This window comes from Hipposideros armiger, unplaced genomic scaffold, assembly GCF_001890085.2.
Source record: "Hipposideros armiger isolate ML-2016 unplaced genomic scaffold, ASM189008v1 scaffold_361, whole genome shotgun sequence".
Lineage (NCBI taxonomy): Eukaryota > Metazoa > Chordata > Mammalia > Chiroptera > Hipposideridae > Hipposideros > Hipposideros armiger.
In genome coordinates this window covers 2,017,002-2,030,259 of record NW_017731711.1, presented here as the reverse complement: position 1 = coordinate 2,030,259, position 13,258 = coordinate 2,017,002, and the positions used below count along the sequence as shown (strand labels likewise).

General features: G+C 33.9%; 1 protein-coding gene across 8 annotated transcripts in view; it reads left to right on the top strand.

Moving 5' to 3' along the window:
* Positions 1-13,258, top strand: part of HFM1 (helicase for meiosis 1) — an 89,472-nt gene that overhangs the window by 15,218 nt on the left and 60,996 nt on the right. For all 8 annotated transcript variants that reach the window (XM_019661769.1, XM_019661765.1, XM_019661764.1 and 5 more), the window contains 7 exons: positions 6,187-6,257; positions 6,702-6,834; positions 7,501-7,652; positions 8,225-8,302; positions 8,521-8,679; positions 10,966-11,166; positions 11,245-11,333. In XM_019661769.1, the coding sequence (XP_019517314.1) occupies positions 6,187-6,257; positions 6,702-6,834; positions 7,501-7,652; positions 8,225-8,302; positions 8,521-8,679; positions 10,966-11,166; positions 11,245-11,333 (883 nt within the window). The remainder of the gene's footprint in view (positions 1-6,186; positions 6,258-6,701; positions 6,835-7,500; positions 7,653-8,224; positions 8,303-8,520; positions 8,680-10,965; positions 11,167-11,244; positions 11,334-13,258) is intronic.

The window sequence follows — 13,258 nt, the reverse complement described above, 5'->3', positions numbered from 1 at the left end:
ATACAAATATTTCTTTGAGATACTGATTTTGCTTCCTATGGATATAACACAAAAGTGGGATTGCTAGATTATATGGTACTTACCTTTTTAATATTTTAAGGGACCTCAATACTGTTTTCCATAAGGGCTATACCAGTTTATGTTCCAATCAACAGCATACAAAGCTTCCCTTTAAACCACATCCTCACCATCATTTGCTATCTCTTGTGTTTCTGATAATAGCCGTTCAAACAGGCATGAAGTGCTATTTGTGGTTTTGGTTTATATGGTGTGTTTTTTTTTATGATTAGTGATGTTGAACATCTTTTAATGTACTGTTGGCTATTTGTATGTCTTCTTTGGGAAAATATCTATTCAGGTCCTTTCCCCATTTTTAAATTGGGTTATTTGGTTTTTTGCTATGGAGTTGTATGTGTTCTTTGTATACTTTGGATATTAACCTCTTATTGGGTATGTGATTTGCAAATATTTTCTCCCGTTCCCTTGGTTGACTTTTCGTTTTGTTGAGTTTCCTTTACTATTCAGAACCTTTTAGTCTGATGTAGTCCCACTTGTTTATTTTTTTCATTTGTTGCCTTTGTTTTTGGTTTCAAATTCAAAAAATCATTGCCAAGACCAATGTCATACCATTGCCGGCTGATTAGAAGCTAGAACCTCAGGCAGCAGCTGAGAAAGTATGCACTTATATCCCTTCCTGGGAGAAACTGGAGGTGGACATTTTGCCTATTCCCTATGTATTCAGCCTGGATGTGTACCTGAAGGTGTGTGTGTGTTGGGGGAGGGGAGGTATCTGCGCCCATTTAAAAACTGCTGCTTAGATACTTTGAGACAAGTGAAAATGAAAACATAATGACCCAAAATCTGTGGACACAGCAAAAGCAATCCTAAGAGGGAAATTCATAGCAATACAGGCCTACCTCAAGAAACAAGAAAAATCTCAAATAAACAACCTAACTTTACACTTAGAGGAACTAGAAAAAGAATAGCAAACAAAGCCCAAAGCGAGTAGAAGGAAGGAAATAATAAAGGTCAGAGAGGAAATAAATGAAATAAGAGCCTAAAAAAGCCACAAAATATCAATGAAACCAAGACTTGGTTCTTTTAAAAGGTAAATAAAATTGATAAACCTTTACCAGACTCATCAAGAGAAAAAGAGAGAGGACCCAAATAAATCAGAACTGAAAGAGGAGCAGTGACAATGGACACCACAGAAATGCAAAGGATTATAAGAAAATACTACAAGCAGTTATACTCCAACAAATTGGGCAATCTGGAAGAAATAGATACATTCCTAGAAACAGACAATCTCCCAAGATGAAAAAAAGAAGAAACAGAAAATATGAACTAACCTATTACTACTAATGAAATCAGATCAATAATAAAAAAAACTCAACAAACAGAAGTCCTGGACTGATGGCTTCACAGGTGAACTTTACCAAACATTAAAAGAAGATTAATACCTATTCTTCTCAAACTATTCCAAAAATTCAAGAGGAAGGAAGGCTTCCAGGCTCATTCTACAAGTCCACCATTACCCTGACTCCAAAACCAGACAAAGACATTACGAAGAGAGAAAATTATAGGCCAGTATCCCCGATGAACATAGATGTAAAAACCCTCAACAAAAAATTACTGACTTCAGCAATACATTAGAAAGATCATACACCATGATCAAGTGAGATTTACTCCTGGGATGCAGGCTTGGTTCAACATCTGCAAATCAATTAATGTGATACACCACATAAACAAAATGAGAGATAAAAATCATATGGTCATATCAACAGATGCAGAAAAAGCATTTGACAAAATCCAGCATCCACTTATGATTAAAAACTCCTGGCAAAGTGGAAATAGAGGGAACATATCTCAACGTAATAAAGGCTATATATGACAGACTCACAGCCAACATCATACTCAATGGGGAAAACCAAAATGCATTTTCCTTAAGATCAGGAACAAGACAAGGATGTCCACTTTCATTCAACATAGTATTGGAAGTCCTAGCTATAGCTGTCAGATAAGAAAAAGAAATAAAAGACATCCAAATTGGAAATGAAGAATTAAAACTGTCATTATTTGCAGATGACATGATACTATATAGAGAGAGAACCCTAAAGATTCCACCAAAAAACTATTAGAACTGATAAATGAATTCAGTAAAGTAGCAGGATACAAAGTTAATCATCATAAATCACTTGCATTTTTATATACCAATAATGAACTATCAGAAAGAAAACTTAAGAAAAGAAAAAAAAAACAACACCTAGGAATAAATTTAACCAAGGAGGTAATGTAAAAGACCTGTACTCGGAAATTTATAAATCATTGAAAAAGATACAAATAAACAGAAGCATATACCATGCTCATGGATAGGAAGAATTAACATCATTAAAATGTCCATACTACCCAAAGCAATCTATAGATTCAGTGCAATCCCTAATAAAATACCAACTGTATTTTTCACAGAACTCTAACAAATAATCCTAAAATTTGTATTGAACCCTAAAAGACCCCAAATAGCCATGGCAATTGGAGAAAGAAGAACAAAGTTAGAGGTATCACGCTACCTAATATCAAATCATAGTACAAAGGGCTGGCCAAGTGGCGCGATGGTTAAGAATTGGCTTGGGACGCCAGAGGGCCCTGGTTCGGATCCCACATATGAGGGCCAGTGACACTGCCCTCCATAGCTAAGATGCTGAACAACAGCTCAGCCTGGAGCTGAGCTGCAGTGAGTCCCCGGCAACTGCGTAGGCTGCAGCCCCTGCTGCAGTGGGTTGCCATGGGCTACCGTGTGTAGCCAGCAGCCAGCGTGAGTGGCCAGCAGCCGCAGTGAGCGGCCGTCCAGAAGCGGGTGACTGATCTGCCTCACCCGGGAAGAGCACAATGATGGTGCCAACTTGGGCCAGTGAAGCAACGTCCTCCACAACTAGACTGAAGAACAAAAAAAACGATAGCAACTTGTCTATTTCCCTTCCCCCAATTCCCCAGCACTGTTCCCATCCCCCCAATTCCCCAATAAAAATCTTTAAAAAAAAATCATACTACAAAGCCATAAGTAATCAAAACAGCATTGTACTGGCATAAAGACAGACACATAGATTAATGGAACAAAATAGAGAGCCCAGAAATAAACCCACATGTATATGGTCAATTAATCTATGACAAAAGAGACAAGAATATACAGTGGGGTAAGGACAGTCTCTTCAATAAATGGTGCTGGGAGAACTGGACAGATAATGCAAAAAAATGAAACTGGACTACATTCTTATTCCATATACAAGAATAAACTCAAAATGGATTAAAGACTTAAATGTAAGAACCAAAACCATAAAACTCTTAGAAGAAAACATAAGCAGTAAACTCTCTGAGAATATTCTTAGTACCATTTTTTCTGTTATAGCTCCCTGGGCAAGGGAAACAAAAGAAAAAATGAACAAATGGGACTACATTAAACTAAAAAGTTTTTGCACAGCAAAGGAAACCATCAACAAAATGAAATAACAACCTACCGAATGGGAGAAGATTTTTACCAATGATACATCCGATAATAGACACATGAAAAGATGCTCAACCTCACTAATCAACTAAGAAATGCAAAATAAAACCACAATGAGATATTACATCATATCTGTCAGAATGGCTGTTATCAATAAATAAAAAAATAGCAAGTGCTTGCTAGGATGTGGAGAAAAGGGAACCCTTGTGCACTGTGGTGGGATTGCAAAGGGTGCAGCCACTATGGAAAACAGTTTGGAGGTTCCTCAAAAATTTTTAAATAATATTACCTTATGACCCAGCAATTCCACTTCCCTGTATTTATCTGAAGAAATCCAAAACACTAATTCAAAAAGATATATGCACCACTATGTTCACTGCAGCGTTAGTTGTAATAGTCAAGATGTAGAAGCAACCTAAGTGTCCATCAAAAGATGATTGGATATAATTGTAAAGACTTTGTAGAGTATCAGATGGACACTTATTAGGGAGACCTCTTCATGGATGGTGTATTGGATCGTCAGAAAAGTCATGATGCATTTTTGCAACGAAAAACATAGAAAAATACGTCATGACTTTTCCAACAACCCAATAGATTCCTGACCACTGCAGTGTACACCTGAAGCTGAATAATAATAAATATCAACTATAAATATATATATAGATATAGATGTATATCTATATATATCTATGTCTATATATAGATATACATATGGTTGTCGGAAAAGTCATGATGTATTTTTTCTATGTTTTTCGTTGCAAAAATGCGTCATGACTTCCAACAACCCAATCTGTGTGTGTGTGTGTGTATGTGTATGTATATATATATCTATATCTATATATATATATAGATATAGATATAGATATATATACATACACACACATAGTCACAGGATGTGGAGTACAGCATAAGGAATAGAGTTAGTGGAACTGTAACAGCTATATACAATGTGAGAGGGGTAGTAGATTGGGGGAGGGGGGTTATCACTTTGTGAGGGGTATAAATGTCTATTACATTGTTTTGCACACCTGAAACTAAAAAAAAAATAGACAATTAGATAAAGAAGAGGTGGTGTATATACTCGTATGTAATGTAATACTACTCAGCCATAAAAAAATAAAATCTTACCATTTGGGACAACATGGTAGACCTAAAGTATTATGCTAAGTGAAATAAGTCAGACACAGGAGACAAATACCACATGATCTCATTTATATGTGGAATCTAAAGAGCAAAACAGAAACAAACTCAAAGATACATACAGAGAACAAATTGATGGTTACCAGATGAGAGGGGGTTGGTGCAACTGGGTAGAAAAGGTGAAGAGATTAAGAAGTACAAATTGGTAGTTACAAAATAGTCACAGGGATGTAAAGTACAACATAGGGAATATAGTCAAAATATTTTAATAACTATATATAGTGTCAGGTGGGTACTAAATGAGGGGATCACTTCATAAATTATATAAATGTCTAACCACTACACTGTACACTTGAAACTAATATAAAATAATAATGTCAAATAAATTGAAAAAAAACAATGTAAATCAAGAAACTGAATATATTTACATAAAATGACTTATTTTTAATGTTTGCAGGATTTGGAAAAAAGAAGATCAATGTGATTCATATATTGTATGAATAAATATTCTCTGTGGGTGGCAAAAAATAAATAAAAATAAAAACTTCTTCTTTGTTTGCTGCAGTCCTGTGGAACTCATAAATGCAAGCCCTACTGGCTCACAGAGCTGGGTGTTTTGTGGGCCTGTTCTTCAGATGGGAGCCTTAAAAGTTGGACACTAGATGTGTGGCTTAAACCCTTTACTCATCCGGGAGAAGGTGGAAGTTGGGGGTTCCTTCCCAAGTGTATGGTGCTGTGCCAGGGCTGGGATTTATGGCTAAAGTTGTCTCAGCCTTTCCTACCTATTTCAATGTCTTATTTTCTCATTCTCCCAATACATAGGGGTCACTCAACTACTTTCAGGGTTTCTCTCAGAGGGAATTGCTGTCTGTGTGGCTGTATATTTGGTAGATCTGTAAGAGGAGGGACATTCATTGCCATCTTGATTCCTTCTCTATATCTGCTAATTCTTTTTTTTGTTTGTTTTTAAGATTTTATTGGGGGAATTGAGAAGGGGAACAGACAAGTTGCTGTCCTTTTGTTCTTCAGTCTAGTTGTGGAGGACGTTGCTTCATTGGTCCATGTTGGTATTATATCGCTCTTCCCAGGTGAGGCAGTCGCTTGCCGGCCATTGGACGGCCACTCATGGCGGCTCACAGCAGCTCACGCTGGCTGCCGGCCACTCACGCTGGCTGCCAGCCACTCACGGTAGCTTATGGCAGCCCACTGCAGCAGTGCCTGCAGCCTACACCATTGCCGGTGACTCACGGCAGCCCAGCTCCAGGTCGAGCTGTTGTTCACCATCTTAGCTGTAGGGGGCAGTGTCACTGGCCCTCATGTGGGTTCTGAACCAGAGCCCTGCTGCTCAGAGCTGGCGTCCCAAGCCAACTCTTAACCAATGCACCATTCGACCGGCCCTCTGTTAATTCTTTATGATGTCTAAATAGCAAGTATTAAAACCTCATCATTAAATATTGTCAGTCAATATTAATTTAACTTAATTTTTGAATTAAAATTAACCAATTTTTAAAATTTCAAAATATTTGACTCCTTAACTTTATTCTAAGCGACAAAATTTAGAAGTATTTTCAAAGAATTCCCATATTTCAACTATATACAGTCCAAAGCTTTTGATGATGTAAGTATTTTATAATTACTTATCTGCCTTTTCTTACTAGATTGTTTGCTCTCTAAGGGCAGGGACTAGATCATTTTCATCTTTATGTCCCCAGTGCCACACTCAGTGACTAGTACAAAAAATGTATGTTAAATGAATGCAAGTGATTTTCATAGGTGGGTTGGTGTGTATTTATTAGATTTATAAAAATTTCTCTGGTAGCTAAAGAAATTATTTTCTAGGCCTAGCATTTTACTTTGACAAATAAAACAAGGTGATAAATTATTAATAGTGTTATTGTTTGAGGGTGGTGAATCTAAAGCAAGGGCACAATTTTAATAAAGGTAGAGATGAAAATGTTGGTGCTGTTATTCTGCACTCTTTCTCAGGCTTATTTTTTAATAAATTGAGAATGTGAATGAAAAATTGTATTTATTTTATGATTGATTAATTTTTATTTTTTAGCTTCTTTACACAGATAGGAACTTTGTGATTTGTGCTCCCACTGGTTCTGGGAAAACTGTGGTGTTTGAACTTGCTATAACAAGATTGTTAATGGAAGTACCATTGCCATGGTCAAACATCAAAATTGTTTACAGTAAGTATTTGTATATTTTAAGAGTAATAATTATAATAATGAAAAACCACTGAGGCAAAAATAAAAAATAAATTCAAGTTTAGGCCATAGGACTTTTTATTTGGTTTTCCCTATATTTTTAATAAAGACATATCACTTTTGGTCTTATCTGTTACCTTCAATTCAAAACACATTTTCCCAGAGTTGTAAATAAAAAGTAACATTCCAATTGAGAATTTGGCCTATAAATGCTTATTTTTAAAAGGACAGGAAAGATGAACAAATAAAGTAAAATATTTTGTAATTCTAGAAATTTCCATAGGAACCTCTACTTTCCTTTCTTAGGTACATGTATTTTTTAAATTTTTCATCAAAGCAATTTATGCACATGGTTAAAAAAATCAATTATCATAAAAGGGCTTATAATGAAAAGCAATCATCTATTGCCATAACTCTCTTCACTCCTAGATACAATTCCCTGAGCAATCACTTCTTTTCTATTTTTAGTTCTGTTTGGTGCTTACCTCTTTATAACTCTAAATAAGATGCTCCTATTAACTTTTAATTTATAAATATTAGGCAGAACCTAGATATGTGTTTTTATTGTAACTTTTTTAACCAACATTTTTGTGAAAATAATTTCAAAATTTTACTGACATTCAAAATAAATATGTCATATTGTTATAGTGGCACCAATAAAAGCCCTGTGTAGTCAGCGTTTTGATGACTGGAAAGAAAAATTTGGACCAATTGGACTGAATTGTAAAGAACTCACTGGAGATACAGTAATGGATGACCTATTTGAGATTCAGCATGCCCATATTATTATGACAACTCCAGTAGGTGTTATTTATACTTTATTATTTCCTTGGTTTATTAGAAAATATTTCTCTTCACCAAGAAAAAAAGTTAAAAGAAAATACAGAGTAGAAGAATATATTTGCAATGTAAAAAAACAAACTAAAGGCAATAGTTTTCAGGGTATATAAGGAATGCTTATAATTCCATAAGCAAAAGACAAACAACCAAATGGGAAAACTAGACAAAAGATATGAATAGGCAATTTGTTATTGTGGATAATTTGTAATCACACTTATTGCTTATATTCTTGGACCCAAGTATTATGTATTACTGAGAGAGGACCTGATAGAGCTTACAAAAGGTAATTATAATTTTGAATATTTTTAGTTAAACTTAAAAATAAATAGGGGTTCAGTGTTTTAAACACTTGTAGGGCTGTTGAAATCCTTTAAAAATTTTTAACCTTTATATCTTTTCCAGGATACTTTTAAGATGTTAACCAAAATGTTGCCCATCATTTGTAACATGGCATGTTAAAATTTTATTGCTATCTAAATAATATTTATTATGATCCCTTATCATATTAAACTACTTGCATTTTTTTCTCTAGGAGAAATGGGATAGCATGACTAGGAAATGGAGAGACAACTCTTTGGTTCAACTGGTTCGACTATTTCTCATTGATGAGGTAGTGAACACATTATTTACTTTCAGAGATAAAAATAAAAAGATGACTAGAATGGATAGAAAGAAGCAAGATATTTTCAACCAAACTATGTTTGTTATACCCTTTCAATTGGAAAATGCATATTTTTCTTAAGAGTGTTAATATTATTGCACATTTTAATTGACTAGATAGATTTTTATTTTTATAGCTAATGATTTTTTTCTTGACTCCTTTCTTAGGTACATGTTGTAAAAGATGAAAATCGTGGACCAACTCTTGAAGTTGTAGTCAGCAGAATGAAAACTGTAAAGTCTTTATCTCATATTTTAGAAAATGCCAGCACTACTATTCCAATGAGATTTATAGCTGTATCTGCAACAATTCCAAATGCTGAGGATGTAAGTTAGAATTTTAGTCTATAAGATTTTTTATGACTAGTAAAATATTTAGTCATTTTAATCTTAGAGAAAAGTGAGGGTTTGGTGTTTTTCTTTCTGTAAATCACCTAACCAATTTAATAGGAATGTATGTTGTAGAAAGTAATGGTTAGATTTCATAGGTAAGGCAGTATTAAGCCCATAAAATTTGGTTGATTACTTTTAATAAAACATTTTTGGTACAAGTGTGTTGTCTACTAGTATCTAAAAGTCTTAGTCTTGTGGGTTTCAGATACCTCATAATAACTTGACTAATAATATGTATGGTTATTGTAACTAGCTGACTCTCGTTGTATAGCAGAGTATGGTAGAGAATAAAAATAATTGGTTAAATGATTACCAGCCACCTCCCCAATTATATGCATTGTGGTAAGCACTAATGATAGATGCAAAAGTGAAAATATATAGACCCTGCCCTTGAGGAGGCTCTCATAGTTAATGGGGTACATGGACATGTAAGAAATAATCGAAGGAGTTTTATACTTTCTATAATGAAAATATGTCCTAATTTTTTTTTCATTTTTTTTTGCAAGCTTGAAAAATAGTACAATCTCACTTGCTTTCTTACTCCTATTCACTTCTCAGCTTACTATAATATAACTTTTTCCCCCTGCTACTGCTTAAAACTTGTTTTCACAGATATCTGGTATATTGTCTAATCCAATAGAAAATTTTGTCTTTATCTTTAATTTGGCACAATTAATCATTTTTTGGTTGTTAAAATTACAACTTGGTTTATTCATACTCAAAAATAATAGAGGAAAATTTTAAGTATATACTCGTATAAACAGCAAAAATCTAGTGTTTGTCTTTCCAGATGTAGATGGAATCATAATGTACATGCTCTTGTATGACTTGCATGTTACCTACAAATGTTTCCATGTCATTAAGTATTCTTCTTTAATACAATTTTGTGGTTTGATTATAATTTATCTAATACCTAAATGCTGGAAGATTATTTCCATTTTTGGTATTGTAAATAGTGCTGAAAGTAATATATCTTTGAAAACATGATATGTCCTTAGGATGAATTTCTAGAGTTGAATAATTGAGTCAAAAGATATATAAAATTCTAAGGACACAGTGCTTTCAATAAATATTATATTTATTTATGCCTCTATTGGCCACTTCTCTGTATTCCAATACTAGATAGTATAATAATGAAATTATTAGTTATTATTACTTTTAAATAATTTTCAACTTTCTTGTTTAAAATGGTGTCTTATTTGAAAATTTTGTACTGCATTGATTTTTCCTGAAGTAAGTATTTTTAATATGTTACTAACTACTTTAAATACTTTTTTTGCAACTTGCCAGGTTATGTCTTTTTTTTTTCACATTGGGATGCTAAACTTTTTTTATTGATTTGTAAACAATAATTAAATATCGATATCCTGTAATTCTTGAAACTCTCTTCCCTCTTGTGATAATCATTACTTTTTTGAAAGCTAGTTCTCTTTTTCTACAAGTCCTCTTCCTCAATTTTTCCCTAAATTAAAGTCTTCATCATTGGCCTTTTGCCACTCTCAAACTGTGAATTCTTGTGTGATCTCATCCCTACCCATGATAGCCTTGAAAATGTTTTAATAATTCCTTCCTTTGTAACTAGAAACTCATTAATCCATCTTCCAGTCAAAGCAATAGTCAGCTTCATATCAGGGCATGAAGCCCGATTACTAAGCAGGCTATGTGAAGATAAGGATTGCTCACCACAGCTCACCATTGCTCACCACAGCCCCAACTAGTGACTCTAGCATTTAGCCTAAAATGTGCTTTTGGCACTGCCATCTTTCTACTGTTTATTTGTTCTTTGTTTAAAACTTGTCAATTCTTACCAATCTAAGCCAACCATTACTTTCTACTCTTTACCTAGCATGTGACAACACAAAAGTGTCATTCATATCTAGGCATAGTTCTGAAAAATAGCAAAGAAGTTACAGTGATAGTGAGAAGTTCAATTTCTCTGCCAAAATCAATTTTAATTTTACTCTAGACTCTGAAGAAGGAAAATAAAATAATAATTAATTGGAAGTTTACCATGGTGAAAAGCGGGTACAATCTTGAAATACTGCTATTGATAATATTTCAGTATATCAATAGAATTGTGTTAAAGGAATATGGAATATTGAAAAAGACTATTTGATTAAATATTTTTATACTATAACTTTAAAGTGGTCTATAATTGGGTTATTTTTAGCAATAAACTTTATTAGAAAAAAATTTTAATGTGTATTTTTCAATTTAAAGATTGCAGAATGGCTTTCAGATGGTGAAAGACATGCTGTATGTCTGAAAATGGATGAGAGACATAGACCGGTGAAACTTCGGAAAGTAGTCCTTGGATTTCCCTGCAGTAGTAACCAAACTGAATTTAAGTTTGATATAACCCTCAACTACAAAATCGCCAGTGTTATACAAACATACTCTGATCAGAAACCCACACTTGTGGTATGGATTGTTCATTGCTTATTTTTTAGTGTAATGTTTGGTTTTTAATATGATTAATAAAAAATATTCATTCTTCAGTTTTGTGCAACAAGGAAAGGTGTGCAACAGGCTGCTTCCATTCTTGTGAAAGATGCTAAATTTATTATGACTGTGGAACAGAAACAGAGGTATGATTTATTTTTTTTCTTGGAGATAGAAAGACTTATAGGGATCACCTAAATGAGATGAGGAAACGGTTCATTCCTTAACCTTTTCAAGTTACTTGACCTCTCCAAGCCTCAATTTCCTTATCTGTTCTTTCCTACAACAGTAGTTTTGAGAATTAAGTTAGGTAATGAATCTTAGTGCAACTATGATCCTGTCTACTTTATTTCATAGGCAGATTTCTTGAAAGATTATTCATATTGCTGTTTTCATTTTTTTACCCACTTTGAATCCATCATCTGTTCTAATCTTTCATTAAAGGGGATCTTGCTAATTGATATTCCAAGAGCCTCTAACACATTTGACCACTCTCAACTTATTTAAAAACTCTGAACTCTGTGCCTCCATGATTGTCCTCTACCAGGTTTCTTCCTACTTTGCTGACGGCTCATACTCAGTCCCTTTTTCATATCTTCTACCCAACTCTCAACATTTTAATTTTTAAAATGTTAACATTCTGAGGGTTCTTTCCAAGGTTTATTCTTTCTAATTCCACATTCCTAGGTATTTGTATCTATCCCATGTGTTCAAAGAATATATGTACACTCATACCTATATATATGTCTGTTAATTCCTACATTTATATTTCCAATTCAGACTTGCATTTTGATCTCCATTTCTACCATCCATCTGCCTAACTGACATCTCTAATTGTATCTCTGTAGGCATCTCAAAGTCTCCTTTAATATTTCCCATCTTAATTATACAACATCTCCCTAGCGGATCATAGCAGAAACCTATCATTGACATCTCTCTCCCTTTCTTTTGTTATCCCCTTTTTTTTATTCCTTTTTTTCCAGGAATGAAATACTGGTATTAGAAACAGCACGAGGGTAGAGACCCAGATTTGAATTGCAGTGCTGCTACATTTACTAGCTGTATACCACTGGGTACATTACTTCTTTCAGCTTCAATTGCTTAATTGTTGGTTGATATATGGAAATCAACTATATCTGTCTCACCATATCATTGTGAGAGCTAAATAAGAAAAAACATACCTGAGACACCTAACAGTGCATAGCACAAAGTTGTGCTTAATACTAACATGTCCCTTCTTCTTGCCTGCTCTTCATTACATTATGAATCCTTTGAAGAGTTGTAAATATTAAAAATAATGCCTGCTAGTGTCATATCTGCAACAAGGAAATGGAAAAACAATAATTTGAAGGTTCTTATATATACTTAAGAACCAACCCTACCAACCTACAAAATCTTCAAAAGTACCCAGAATTCCTTTTCAAATTGTCAAGAAACTCTTAACTTCCTCTTCTCTTCTAACCTAGTTTTAAGTGCCATATCTCAGAACACAATAAACAACTCTTTCTTATTTCCATATTTTTTGGTTTACTTACTAGTGATACAGCAGAGGTTTAAAAATGGTTATTTCCTACAAATGTTTTTCAGGTAAATTATGGAAGTAGACTTATATTTTGACCCATGAAATAATCACCATTTATAATGTTTTTTCCTGTCAAAAGTGAGTTCTAAATTCCTGATTTAAAAGTGAACTTCAATGTCACATATGATAAAATAGGGGCTTTTTTTTTTTCAAGTTTGTATCCTTTTACCAACCTCTCCCTAGTTTCTCCCATCTCCATCCAACTCTTGGTAGCCACTTTTCTACTCTGTTTATATAAGTTGGACTTTCTTTTTAAGTTCACTTAGCAGAATGCCCTCCATGTTCATCCATGTTGTTGCAAAAGGCAGAAGAATTTCCTTCTTTTCTAAAGCTGAATAATATTCCATGTGGTATGTATATACCACATGTTTTTTATCCATTCATCTGTTGACAGACACTTAGGTTGTTTCCTTACTTGGCTATTGTGAATAATGCTGCAGTGATCATGGGAGTACAGATATCTTTTTGAGATACAGATTTTGTATCCTT